We start from the raw sequence: 15320 nt of genomic DNA, 5'->3' as shown, positions 1-15320 counted from the left end.
GGAACATATATACTATGGGATAAAACAAAGACAGATTTTTAATTAAAGAGATTGTTATATTGCCATTTTGCTTTCATTTTAGAAAAATCTTTCAAATGTGGAAACAGAAATAGGAGTAAAATCAAAATGATTTTTCCCAAAGCCTAGAAAAAGAGGTGATATGGAACACTGAAATAAAAATCTGTGCACCCAGAAAAATAATATTAAACTGTTGCACTGTAGTCACAGGTAGGTGCAAGTTTGATTGATGTGAAAAATGTACTTGGTGATCATCATGGAGCCTGATCCTGCAAACAATTTCATACCTGTAAGTTTTATACAGAAATAGTCCCATTGACCAATCATATGCATAAAATTTAGGGACATGCAAATGTATCTGAATTAACAGGGCCCATTTTTGTTTCCTAGCCATTCTCTTCTCTTCTCTTGCATTTTGTCTTGTTATTGTTAGTTAGATTCAATCTGTGACTAGTGAAAATGGTTTCATGAAATATGCATCCTTTTTCCTCCTAAAATTTTATATGCTGATTTGTTATGTGTGTCTTATTGCTACCTGTGATGGGTTGGACTAGGCCCCAAAGCCCTCTGCTGGAGGCTTACAGCCTTGCCAAACCCTGCCCCAGTAAATCATAGAAAAGTCCTCCATAGAGAGGTTCATGCAGGAGAAAGTGGCCTATCAGGGGCCAGGAGCCCTATAAAAATGAACTGCAGGACGAGCATTATCTCAGTGCAGCTGGAGATTTCAAGGACGGAAAACCAGGTGCAACTGACTGCCTGGGGGAATGTCAGTACCATGGAGAGCTCTGACTGTGAGCTGTGAGAGATTGCAGACTATCCAGCAATAGTGATACAAACAATTTAACCACCTTTACCTGAGATAAAAAAAAGAAAAAAAAAGTTTTTGCCTGGACATAATATCTGTGGTCTGAAGTCTGTATTGGAGACGACAAAAATTACATGCTGCATCACTGTAGGAAAACTAGATGCATCCGTTGTGCTCAGTAGTACTGTTCAATATTATCTTCAGCTGGACAAATTAGGACATTTTATCCAGGGGCTAAGGGCCAGATTTTCAAAGTTATTTAGGCATGTAATATCTTGACAGATGCTGAGTGGAATTTTCAGCAAAGGCAAAAGCACATTAACTGACTAACTCCTTTTGAAATCCCACTAGATGCCTATCATCCTCCTTAGGCACCTGAATATATTTGTAAATCTGGTTTTAGCTGCTGAAATGATCACAGCAGATGAAAATAAAGTTGGGAAGACATAAAGAAAATGCTCTCCTCTTCTGCATCTGTGCAGTATGAACCAAGAATGGCAGAGCATCACAGAAAGAAATGCTTTCTCCTAATCCTGAGCCAGGAACTTCATTAGAATAAGGAAAACACTATTAAATCTCTAGAGTTAATCTTATTCCGTGTACTTCAGAGCATCTGCCTACAGCCTTCCCCAACTCTATACTGCATGGACTACAGGAACATACTACAAGCATAGTAGAACATTACATGCCTCCTCCCACTTAGCCATTATGCCCGTCATTCCCAATCTTGCTATTAGTGAATGTTGTTGGGTTTTTTTTAATTGTGGCATGGAGTGTTTCATTTTAGATACAATTTCTGATTCAAATAGATTTTAAAGGCACTGGACTTCATAAATAATAGCTGCGGCTGAGCTATATGCAAAACAGTCACCTGTAGTGGTAAAACATTAATCGGGTTATTTTACAGGATACATTTTAAGGTTTTGTGGATGAAAGCACTTATAATGAGACAGATAAGGCTGGTAACAAATTGCTGTCTCATCACATGCCTGCCAGAATTTAGTTTAAGCTTAATATTATGGGCCAAATTCTCCATTGATTTACACTTTATTGGAACTATTGGAGCCCCAGTTTGAGCTCCATTGACTTTCATGAAATTGAATTGTATGCAGAAGTTGATCATATTTTCTTAATTTTCCATGATCAAGCTTCAATCAGGAATTTGACCTCCAAGAAAGAAAGCATGACACTAATACATGGTTTATTTAAAAGGTGCTTTAAAAACTGCTTCTAATTGACCCCAGTAGTTTTCCGTTTCACTGATGAACCCATGTATGAAAGTCTTTTTGGAATTTTAATAGTATATATTAACATCTTAGCAGAAGGTAAAAAATTTAATAGGAACTGAGTGGTCAACAGCTGTCAGGGTTGGTTCCATTGTTCTTAATTACAGTAGCCTATGTAAATGCACACCAAGTTTTGAAAATCATATTATGTTTCAGTGGGCTCAATGCCCTGATGACTTGTAAAATAATAACTCCAATGACATGCATACTACATGATCAAGATCAAAATCAAAATCATGGAATTGAAAGGGACCTTCAGAGGTCATACAAGTCTAGTTCCCCACTCTTAAAGCAGGACCTATCACCCTAAAGGATTGAATTTACAACCCTGGGTTTAGCAGGCCAATGCTCAAACCACAGCTAATACATGGTTTATTTAAAAGGTGCTTTAAAAACTGCTTCTAATTGACCCCAGTAGTTTTCCGTTTCACTGATGAACCCATGTATGAAAGTCTTTTTGGAATTTTAATAGTATATATTAACATCTTAGCAGAAGGTAAAAAATTTAATAGGAACTGAGTGGTCAACAGCTGTCAGGGTTGGTTCCATAGTTCTTAATTACAGTACCCTATGTAAATGCACACCAAGTTTTGAAAATCATATTATGTTTCAGTGGGCTCAATGCCCTGATGACTTGTAAAATAATAACTCCAATGACATGCATACTACATGATCAAGATCAAAATCAAAATCATGGAATTGAAAGGGACCTTCAGAGGTCATACAAGTCTAGTTCCCCACTCTTAAAGCAGGACCTATCACCCTAAAGGATTGAATTTACAACCCTGGGTTTAGCAGGCCAATGCTCAAACCACAGCTAATACATGGTTTATTTAAAAGGTGCTTTAAAAACTGCTTCTAATTGACCCCAGTAGTTTTCCGTTTCACTGATGAACCCATGTATGAAAGTCTTTTTGGAATTTTAATAGTATATATTAACATCTTAGCAGAAGGTAAAAAATTTAATAGGAACTGAGTGGTCAACAGCTGTCAGGGTTGGTTCCATTGTTCTTAATTACAGTAGCCTATGTAAATGCACACCAAGTTTTGAAAATCATATTATGTTTCAGTGGGCTCAATGCCCTGATGACTTGTAAAATAATAACTCCAATGACATGCATACTACATGATCAAGATCAAAATCAAAATCATGGAATTGAAAGGGACCTTCAGAGGTCATACAAGTCTAGTTCCCCACTCTTAAAGCAGGACCTATCACCCTAAAGGATTGAATTTACAACCCTGGGTTTAGCAGGCCAATGCTCAAACCACAGCTATCCCTCCCCCCAGCCAACATCACAGTTCTGAGAACCTTTGTCAGGAGCATGTGGGAAATAAAGAAACTACCTTTTGCCTCCTCCCTAGTGTCTGAACAGAGCAGAACAGCTCTAGGTGGTGAATCAGTAGCTTAATTTGAGCTTCTGCTGCCTGGAAACTGGGACAAAATTACTGCTTTCAGATAAAACTGTTGATTTGGATGGAACCATCTGTGTCTGTAGTAAAGGGAAAAATCTTCTGGAATCAGACAAATTATCTTTTCTGCTTAGATTCCAGCTAGTGTTGCTTTTCAGGAGAATGCCTCTTCCCTGGTTCCATGTTCAAGTTGTATAATAAAGTCATAAAATGGCAAGTCCACTGATGTTTAAGATTATCAGAGTCTCTTTGTCTAAGAGTAGGATGTGAAAGTCGCTGGTGAGGCACCATTCAAGAAAATGTCACATGATGTTAGATTCACCAATTATGGGTTGTAATTGCATCTGTCACGTTATGGGAAAAATCAAGAGTATGATAGCCAAGCAGCTCTGGCACTGTCTACAGTATTCAGATTTTCTTCATCCTGGCAAGTCTGGTTAAATTTGGATATGGCATTCAAACTAACTAACAACCACAGTCTATGATCTCTGTAAGATGTGGAACTAAGCTTTTTAAAATCAATGAATAATTTAATAAATTTATTTGTGAAATTACTTTGCACTGTTAGAGTTGGAGTGGCTTTAAACACAATTTACCTTATTGTAATTCATTTGGATTTTGGTAGTTCTTCTGACTTTATTTCTGTAAGTCCGTCATACAGATATCACATTACTTGCTTTCAAATAAATACATCAGAATGTTATGTGCAGTTATTTAGAAGAATCACTGAATTCATACAGTGCTACCAGGACACTAAGAATGGCATTACTAAATCGTACATTTTATGCAATGAAAGCTGTTTCTACACACTTTCTTCGGAAAGTGCTAAAATGAGTCTAACAGAAATAAAAGAATTACAGTATTAATTGTGCTCACAGGTATTCCAGTTAATTCACTTTAGAAAATAAAATCTCTACATTTTTTTCCTATGTTTTCTTTTGCCCTAGAATATTTTTAAGCAGGATAACAGCCCCTAAAGTGAAAATACATGTTATAAAGAAAATGCATTTTTCTAATGTAATAGATGGTTGGTCAGATGGCAATTACACTCTTTGATAACTTTTGAGGTTTCAAATTTTGCTTTATTCCACATTGGAATGAAAACAAAATCTTTCTAATGGTTTTGCAAAACAAGATTGTATCACAATGTCCACTAGCAAGTCAAAAATGTCAGGCTTTTAGTTCAGGTCTCTTTTCTTCTCATGTCAGAAGTGACTAGAGAGTCCATCCTGGATCTCAGAAACTTCCTTTAAAACTTAATTGAAATTGAATTGTCTACACAATACATTTTGGCTTTGCAAAACAGGATATGTTTACATTTATTTGAAAATGTTCCAATCAGCTCTCTACTAACAATCTTATGTGACTAATTAAGAATTAGCCTTTGCCCACCATAGGCTTTTCTCTTGCAAGAGATTCTGAGAACAGAGCACTTGACATCTTGAGGGGTGCTCAGTAGCACTTTCTAGGATCCACATATCAAGTGCACAAAGTACATTTTAGATGTAGCTACATAATGGGGACTGAAGGGCAGTTTCTGAAAGGGAGACAAAGTAACCTGAAATATACACACTCACCATGTGCCCTTCCAATCTAGGACAGCTTTGGAGCAGTCAGCATCTTTCCTTAAATTTTCTGATCTCTTTGGAGGTGGCCTTCTTGCTCTCTCACTTGCCTTGTCTCTTTGGGGATGCTAACATGAGTCAAATGCAAATACAAACATTTCCCAATTTTCATGAGGAAAAACTTGATCCCCTGGCGTATTAATTGTAAATAACCTGAGCATGAGATTTCTTTGCTGGTATTCTGCCAGGATTTTCTGATATCATAGTACCTCTGCGGATCTCTCTTGGCCTTAGAGTGCAGTGAAGACCAGTGTTGTGGTGCAGGAGGGCTGATGGAATAGCTGGACCCTCAAATGCACAGTAAAATACCAGGATTCTTATTTTTTTCTCATCATCTGACCCCCTCCAGTTCAGCAGGTGTCAAAACTCAGCTAGATACTAGATACCCTGTATCAGGTCTTCTCACAGGAGGGGGAGGCAATGTTGTGGAGTCCGGCAACTCAAAAGGGACTGGGCTCCTGGCTGCTGCAGCTATGGTACTCTGGGTGGTGCTAAGGGCTGGCTGGTGGTCAATTGCAAAGTAAACTTCATTTGAGTTATAGTGGCCCAGCTTTTCTCACTCTTGGGTAAATTAGTGTTTTATTCCAGCAACAGTACCCTTGACATCAATGAGGGTACTAAAGAAATTAGGCACCATTCCATTGAGAAAGGGTGGCAGAATCTGTCTGGCCTCGTCTACACTACAGTGATCTTTCAAAAGATGATCTTCTGTAAGAGCTCTTCCAGAAGATCTTCTTTTGAAACAGCATGTCCACACACAAAAATGTGGATCGAAAGATGGATCTGCTCTTTCAAAAGAATGGGCCAGGGATCGAAAATTCCGGTGCCATGAGGATTGCTCTTTCAAAAAAATGGCCCATGGAGCATCTACACATGCTTCTATTCTAAAGAAACTTTCAAAAGGAGGCACTCCTCTTCCTGATCTGGAAAGAGAATTGGGCTTCCGGAAGAAGAGCCACCTTGTTTTGATTTTTGGATCAAAAGAACGCATTTTGTGTGCGAACACTCGTGCTTGTTCTTTCAAAGAAGTGCCTGATTTTCTGAAAGAATTTGCTAACGTAGATTCACCCTGAGTGTTTGATTTGTGATCCTCAAAGGGAGTGGTATAGAAATGTTCCTGTCTTACATATTCCAGCACTTCCACATTTCCCTCCAAACTGTCATGCACAACATTCTGGAGGTGTGATAATGCTCTAGCTTCACTAAGCTCTGTAATACATGACTTTGCACTTTCTCTCCTAATCAAGCAAGACTGAATGGGAATCCCTTTGGATACCATCACTGCAACACTGGGCCCATTTCTGCAGAACATTGCAAGACATTCCATTCTCCTCAGGCACAGATTGTACTCCTTCCATTTTTCCCCAGAATCGTCCAACCTGAGCAACTGCAGAAGTGATCTGAAAGAGAGAGTTTTATACATGTTAGTAAATTGAGGTTTTCCAGGGTAGGCCCCCATTCTCTGTAAACATGTGTTTTAGGCATAAAGTAATACCTTTCATTCCACAAACTGATCTGTTAGCTCACTTTTTATGCAAAACTTTTTTTTTTAGAGTTGTATGTTTTATAAAAACTAATTTTTTGAAAATGTGTGAATTCCCTTTACCTGATTAGAAACATTAAGCCATTTAGTTGCCATTCAAAATAAATTTTGAGCATATTTCGTATTCTTTTCAAGACTCTAACACCATACTGCTATCCACTGTACCCTAATAGTGAATGTTCAATATGAATTTATTGTAACAATGAAAGTAGATGATGAAATAGCTATGCTTATATTTCTAGTGAACAAATCAATTTTTGCCATCAGCTCTGCCACTTTGAATTATAGTGAAATAAGTGTAGTTTTAAGATGCGACTGTAAAACTAAAGTTACTAGGGTTGTTACTTCTGTTATTTATTTTTAAAAAGCACCTCTTCTGAACATGTTAGGAAATTCTCTATCAACTATTTCAAATGTATACAAGTTATTTTAAAAAACATATTTTATATGACATATTTTTAGTCATTAGTAATGAGATACAGCAGTGAACTTTTAAATATTTTTTTTCAGATAAAATGAATATTAGGTATTGTGAAAAAGGAGGGTGTTGGGAGAAACAGACTAATAAAACTAAAATTGCTTTAGGAACCCCTATAGTGATGGAAAAGTAAAATAAATACATAACTAAATAAAGTGATAATGTTTTTTTTCCCCAATGTATGCTCTTGGAGTAATTAACATTTATACCAATTGCAATATTAGGGCCTAATTCTAATCTCTCACAGTGCTACTCACTGGGGCTATGACTACACTGAAGAGTTTTGTTGACAAAACTGTCATTTTGTCAACAAAACCTGTGGAGCATCCACATTCCCAAGGCACTCTGACAGTAAATCAACAGAATGTGGCACTTCTGTCAACAATATTCTGCTACTCCCTCATAAGGCAGAATGTCTCTGTCGACAGAGTCTCTTGACAGGGAGCCAGTTTGGACATTCTGGGGGGCCCTCTGTCTACGGACAGGGCTTCTGGGGCACCAGGCAGCCCTGTCTGCTGTGTTTCTGGTTGGCCATTCTATTGAGAGAGCAGCTGGGCAATCTGGCCACTCTCTGTCAACAGAGCAGATAGCTCTTTCAATTTACTTGACAGTCTGGCCACAATCTGTCAACAGAAGTTTCGTTGGAAGGTATCTTCCAACAGAAACTTCTGTCAACAGATCGCCCTAGTGTAAACATAGCCTGGGAGAGTTACTCTGATACCAAACTGATCTGAGTTTAGAATCAGACACTGACTATGAGCTTTCAGACCAGGTCACTCTATGGTCAAAGTATTGAGGAAAGCAAACACCAAGTAGGGATTTATATAATTCATTTTCTAATAAAAACAAGATTACTTTTAACCTTAATTCTTTCTCCTGTCAAGCTGTGAATGACAAGCAGAACTGAATTTTTTTTTTTTACAGATGACAAATTGAAGACAAATATCACCGAATCTCGGAGAAATGATCTTTCATTTATTTATCTGTGTATATATTCTAAGTGTGGTTTTTAGTATTATTTATTTTGTATAATCAGCATTCATTGGAATTGTCCTGTAACCAAATTAGATTGATTTTTGTCTTCATGCTTGTTCTGATTAGATACACTATATGCTGAACTTTTTAAACATTGTTTATCAGACAGAAATTAACATTAATGTAACTTTAATCAGGATAAGTATTTGGGCTTTATGGGCAGATATTCCAAAATGCTTCTCCAGCCATCTGTTTTGCAGGAAATTGGAACAGGTGTAGCTGTGCATCTCTAACCCAGTGTAGAAAATATGTGCAGTATGCCATGGTAAAAAAGTGCAGGCTTTTACTTACAGCAGTATCAATGTTGAGAAATATAATTAAAATGAATAGCACAATCGCAGTTTCTAGCATGAGGGACGACTAAAGTTCTGCTCTTCTATTTTCCTTTCAGGATTACGCGGAAAAGGAGAACACAATAGCAAAAGCCCTGGAAGACCTTAAGGCCAACTTCTACTGTGAACTCTGTGACAAACAGTACTACAAACACCAGGAGTTTGACAATCACATTAACTCGTATGACCACGCTCACAAACAGGTAAGAGGAAACTCCTAGCTATGTAGCCATTCCAGGTGGGACTTTCAAAACTACCTTTCACACTCAGATGAGCTTCTAGGTCTGCAGAACTCCTGACAGTAATTTGGCCATTGACTTCAGAAAGCAGGATTTCACCATCAATTTTCATTAACATAAAGGAAGAATTGGGTGTCTAAATCCTGGAGGTGACTGAAAATTGCAGGCTTCAATGATGTCTGTAATTAGTAATCCCAAAACCGAGACATGAAATATGCAGTTTGTTTAGAAATAAACTTTAAAAGATGTTTGAGCAGGCAAACCTTCAGGGTGACCTGTGAGAAAAGACTCAGGTGTGTGGCAACTGTGAGCATTCTAAAAGTGAAATAGGGAGCGATAAAACTTGTCGAGGTTTAAATGAATGTAAAATTCTCAGCTCCTTAATTCAGCATACGAACGTTGTAGTCTGCTAGCTGAATGTGCCCCAGGAAATAGTTGTTACCACAGATGCAGATAGGAAATTCCCCTTAGTTGTTTCTACATGGCTGGGGAACATATTGCTCAGTTTTCTTTTACTATCAATTACATTTCCCAAATTGATTATCATTTTAAATATAGATAAATGATAAAAATATAAATGAAGACAATATAATTTTTTGCCTCACGGCTTGCGATGAACTGTGAACTCTGAAATGCACATACTTATGTTTGCAATATTAACTTCCTCTAAAATACTTCATTGCATTATAATTACTTATGTTGCTGCAAGGACTATTGATTCATAATGACAAGCTGGATGGAGGTTTCTCAAGAGGCACTATGTTATAGGATAAGATCCAGTATCCTGCCTCTGACAGTGATCATAATATGTGTCTCAGAATTAGATTTACGTAGCTATTGTACTTCCCTATTTGTAGTTTCAGTTGGATAGTTTTATTTGATGAATTTATGTACTTTCCAGCTCAAGGACTCAGAGTGAAGTGCGGATATCCCCACAACAAAATTAATACTGAGTTTCCTCTGTCCCTTGAAAGTTTACAAAACATGTATCTCTGTACTGTCATGGGTCCCCCTGTGCCATTTGCACCACCATCCAATACCACCACATTCTCCAAGATGTGCCCTGCTCATTTTTTTTCTCTAAAGCATCTTCCTGGTACACATCATTGCTCTCTTTCTCATCAGTAGCAGGAGTAAACACTACATTTTTAATTATGTAGTACACAAATTATTCTATCAGCCCTAGAAGGTTTATAATTAGAGTTTATGTAACAGCCTACAGAGATTCAGCATCTCATTCACAAAAGCCTCTTGTTAGAGGCAGGCAGGAAGGATACTCTAAAGGAGAAACTAATTTGCTGCTTTTTTTTTTCTTTTGTAATACGGTACAGTGTCATTTGTTGGCAGAGTTTCAAAGTCTGGGTTACAGTTTTATTTGGGCAGCAAAGAAGTGGAAATTCTCTGGCAATTCATAAGAATGATGGTGGGTGTACAAATCAATTGTGTAAAACTATGGCTATGTGCAATCAATTTCCCTTTTGCAATTTAGTGTCACCCCAGGTAAATCCCATATATGTTCTCTCATTATGAGCAAGATGCATTACAGTAGAACAATATACATTATTAGAAGTAATATAAACCATTGGGATTTTGTTAAATAAAAACAAATTTATTAAAAAGCAAGTGGGTTAAATCTCCTGTGAAGTTTAGATAAGGCACAAAAATAAAGAATACAGACCTTCCTTGAAAGGAAGGATTTTCTTAGCCTGCTGATAGAATTTATACCTTCACCAGCTTCTGCCAGTGACAGGAGTCCATGGTGGACAGAGCATTGAGCCAAACGTTATGGTAGTTTCTATGTTCCTATGATTCTAAATTTAACTCTTGGTTTTTTTTTTTAATAATTTTCATAAAATGAGCTGACCCTAACTTCAGGGATAGAGCAAGACTGACGCTCACTAGGAACTGTCATGGACATTATACAGAGTTCTCTGTCCCCAGCAAGGACAAAACAAGCCAACTTACCAGCATTCTCCTTCTCTGCCTGATTTTTAAAGAAAGGAACTCTGAGCAAAGACTGCAGCGTTTGGTCTTTTCTGTGTTAGCTATAGATGGAAACAGAAGACAGTGTTTTGGATCCTGGAGGTGAGAAACAAAGCTGAATGAAGACAGATGTTCAATGGCTAATATTTTTATGTATTTGTATATTATGGTCGTGTTCAAAATGTGGTAGGCTCTTTACTTTTTTATGAGAAAGAATAGTCTCCATGAGATTTTGACCTGTATTTTGGAAGGCCATATGATCATATGTATCTTTTTGTATCCAAACAACCATCAGAAACTAGTCCCCATCAAATTTTGGATCAATCCTACCCCTAAGGATTCAGATACAAATTTGCAGCCTGAGTCCATCTCTAGAACAAAGCATGTCGAAACAATGTGATAATGCTCTGTACAAACACTGGCAAATTTGGATATTGCGTGTCATTCCTGAAAATTATCAGAGGGGTAGCCATGTTAGTCTGTGTCCTCAAAAACAACAAGAAGTCCTGTGGCATCTTATAGACTAACAGAAATTTTTGAGCATAAGCAAGACCTGGTTTATCAGATGCAATCACGTGAAGAAGCAGGTCTTTGGCCACAAAAGCTTATGCTCCAAAATTTCTGTGAGTCTTTAAGGTGCTACAGGACTTCTCATTGGTATTCCTGAAAATAACAGTAATTAATAATTAGCTCTAATATTAGGATTTTCTTCTGTTGATGTCAAATTGTTTTACAAAATTGGGTAAGCATCAAAATCTCAATGTCAGAAGCTGTGATTGCTCAGCACCTCTGAAATTCAGGCCATTAATACAGCTGCCTAAATATAACATCTCTAATCAGGGAGTCTCTTGCTGTGTTGACTCTGAGATGCTAAGTTTTCTGATTTTTGTTCCCAAGTTTTTGAAAGAGAGGCTCTTTTGCATGTTGTAAACCTAGTACATTCTTCCTATCAGTGCCCTCTTCAGACAGTGGAAGGGACATCAAGAGGTCATCAAGTCCAGCCCCCGTCCCTACAGCAGGACCAGTCACGATCTGTTAGATATTTTTGTAACCTGTTCTTAAATATCTCTAATGATGGAGATTCTACAACCACCCTAGGCAATTTATTCCACTGTTTAACCACCCAAACACTTAGGACATTTGTTCCTAATATCCAAAAGAAACCTTCCTTGCTGCAACTTAAGCACATTGCTTCTTGTCCTATCATCAGAGGCTAGGAAGAATATTTTTTCTCCCTCCTCCTCCTACTTGTAACACTTGAAAGCTGCTATTATGTTCCTTGTCAGCCTTCTCTTTTCCAAACTAAACACACTGCATTCTTTTAGTGTTCTGTCATAGGTCATATTTTCTAGAACTGTAATAATTTTAGTTGCTCTTTTCTGGTCCCGCTCCAGTTTCTCCACATCTTTCCTGAAATGTGATGCCCAGAATAGGACACAGTATGCCATGGAGACCTAATCAGCACAGGGTAGAGTAGAAGAATATCTTCTCGTGTCTTGCTCACAACACTCCAGTTGATGCATCCCAGAATCATATTTACCTTTTTTGCAACAGTGTCACACTGTTGACTCATATTTAGCGTGTGGTATGCTACGATCCCTAGATTCCTTTCCACAGTATTCCTTCCAAGGAAGTCACTTCCTGTTTTGTATGTGGAAACTCATGTTCTTCTCTAAGTGCAGTACTTTATATTTATCCTTACTGAAATTCATCCCATTTGCCTCAGACCTTTTGTAGGGTTTGTCCAGATCATTTTGAATGATGACCCTATCCTCCAGAGCACTTGCAACTCCTCCCAGTTTGGTATTATCTGCACATTTGATGAGCATACTCTCTATGCCATTATCTAAATCATTCATGAAGATATTGAACGGAACTGGTCTGAAAATTGACCCCTAAGGAATGCCACTTGTTGTTCTTGCAGCATGACTGTGAACCATCAATAACTACTTTCCATGATAATAGCCCCAGCTAGGTTTCATTTCCCTAATTTACTGATAAGACAGTCATGTGATACTTATCAAATGCCTACTAAAGCCTAGGTGTACCATGTACATCACTTTCTTTTATCTACAAGGCTTATTATTCTATGAAAGAAATCTGCCAGGCTGGTCTAACACAATTTTTTTCTTGACAAATCCATTGTGACTGTGACTTAACATAAGAACGGCCATACTGGGTCAGACCAAAGGTCCATCCAGCCCAGTATCCTGTCTGCGGACAGTGGCCAGTGCCAGGTACCCCAGATGAGGTGAACCGAAGACAATGATCAAGCAATTTGTCTCCTACCATCTGTCTCCAGCCTCTGACTAAAGGCTAGGGGCACCATACTTTACCCTTGGCTAATAGCCATTTCTGGACCTAACATCCAAAAATTTATCAAGTTCTTTTTTAAACTCTGTTAGAGTGCTGGCCTTCACAGCCTCCTCTGGCAAGGAGTTCCACAGGTTGACTGTGCGCTGCATGAAGAAAAATTTTCTTTTTAGTTTTGAACCTATTACCCATTAATTTCATTTGGTGTCTTCTAGTTCTTATATTATGGGAACAAGTAAATAGCTTTTCAATATTCACTTTCTCCACACCATTCATGATTTTATATACCTCTATCATATCGCCCCTCAATCTCCTCTTTTCTAGACTGAAAAGTCCCAGTCTCTCTAGCCTCTCCTCATATGGGACCCTTTCAAAACCCTTAATCATTTTAGTTGCCCTTTTCTGAACTTTTTCTAATGCCAGTATATCTTTTTTGAGGTAAGGAGACCACATCTGCACGCAGTACTCAAGATATGGATGTACCATAGTTTTACATAGGGGAAGTATGATATTCTTCGTCTTATTTTCTATCCCTTTTTTAATAATTTCTAACATCCTATTTGCTTTCCTGACCGCTGCTGCACACTGCGTGGATGTTTTCAGAGAACTATCCACTATAATTCCAAGATCCCTTTCCTGATCTGTTTTATCTAAATTTGCCCCCATCACATTGTATGTATAATTGGGGTTATTTTTCCCAATGTGCATTACCTTACACTTACCCACATTAAATTTCATTTGCCATTTTGCTGCCCAGTCACTCATTTTGCTGAGATCTTTTTGAAGTTCTTCACAATCTACTTTGGTTTTGACTATCCTGAACAGCTTGGTATCATCTGCAAACTTTGCCACCTCACTGCTTACCCCTTTCTCTAGATCATTGATTAACAAGTTGAACACGATTGGTCCCAGGACTGACCCTTGGGGAACACCACTAGTTACCCACCTCCATTGTGAAAATTTACCATTTATTCCAATCCTTTGTTTCCTGTCTTTTAACCAGTTTCCAGTCCATGAAAAGATCTTTCCTCCTATCCCATGACCACCTAATTTACATAAGAGCCTTTGGTGAGGGACCTTATCAAAGGCTTTCTGGAAATCTAAGAATATTATGTCCACTGGGTCCCCCCGTCTACATGTTTGTTAACCCCTTCAAAGGACACTAACCACCACCTTATTCTCTTCCACATGTTTGCAGATGGATTCCTTAATTATTTGCTCCATTCTTTCTCCTGGCACTGAAGTTAAGCTCACTAGTCTGTAATTTCCTCAGTTTTCCTGTTCATAGATGGGAATTATATTTGCCCTTTCCCAGTTTTCTGGAGTTGCTCCTAACTTCCATGACTTTTCAAAGATGATAGCTAGTGTCTTGGATACCTCCTCTATCAGCTCCTTACGTATTCTAGGATTCATTTCATGTAGTAGGTCATCAAACCATCACATTCCTAGGGGATGGTGATCTAATGGTGAACATCAGAAGATAGCCCTTATCTCACTTCAAGAACTGTTACACCCACATCTTACTGAAGGAGGATGTTGTTTAAGACTTGCTACTTTCCAGCAGCTAACAGCCTGGTAGAGCAACAGCATAGAGAACAATAAAATGATTTCCTTATCTGTTATTTTATCCTGTTTGAATAGTAGTTTTATTGCTTTGTCAAGACCTGTCCTGACTTCCTGTGTTTGGCAAGTCTGTATAGCTGGCTTCATGGTCATGGCAAGGTTCCCTTCTCTTCGAGAGAGAGAGAGAGAGAGAGAGAGAGAGAGAGAGATGCCAGAGCTAATTGTATTTCACCTTTTCTTTGTGAGGTTCAAGCTTTTGCCTCAAAATCTATTTTTAAATATTTTCATATTCTTAGCTTTGATCACAACTCCTGAGCAACATCAGTGTATCTCACCAATGGACCTTGCAGTTAGTGCATGTGGGGGAAAAAGTCCCTGCCTCAGGGACTTGAAAAAAGAAAAAGTAAAACAGTTCCCAAAGCAAAGGAACACTGGTATATTTCCATTCAGAGAGGACAAGGACACTAAGCAGTATAATTTAGTGCACTGTTTGACAACATTGTCCTAAATACCTCACCCATGGTCACTTATATATGTGGTGATAGAGCCCAGTTCATCTCACTCTGGTCTACTAACCAAACCATAGGCTCACTCTTTCTCTTTCTTCTGATAATAAGCATACATAGGAGCTGTCTCTACACTAGCCCCTTCCTTTTGGAAGGGGCATGCTAATGAGCGAGGTTGGAA

At 38.2% G+C, this 15320-nt stretch overlaps 1 protein-coding gene across 1 annotated transcript in view; it reads left to right on the top strand.

Annotated features, from left to right (window-relative positions):
- The window catches only part of ZNF804A (zinc finger protein 804A), a 308566-nt gene that overhangs the window by 215224 nt on the left and 78022 nt on the right, over window positions 1–15320 (top strand). Inside the window, exon 2 of the mRNA XM_075001530.1 lies at window positions 8595–8738. Within this exon, the coding sequence (XP_074857631.1) occupies window positions 8595–8738 (144 nt within the window). The remainder of the gene's footprint in view (window positions 1–8594; window positions 8739–15320) is intronic.

This window comes from Carettochelys insculpta, chromosome 8, assembly GCF_033958435.1.
Source record: "Carettochelys insculpta isolate YL-2023 chromosome 8, ASM3395843v1, whole genome shotgun sequence".
In the NCBI taxonomy this organism is placed as follows: Eukaryota; Metazoa; Chordata; order Testudines; family Carettochelyidae; genus Carettochelys; species Carettochelys insculpta.
This window is presented reverse-complemented; position numbering and strand designations above follow the sequence as displayed.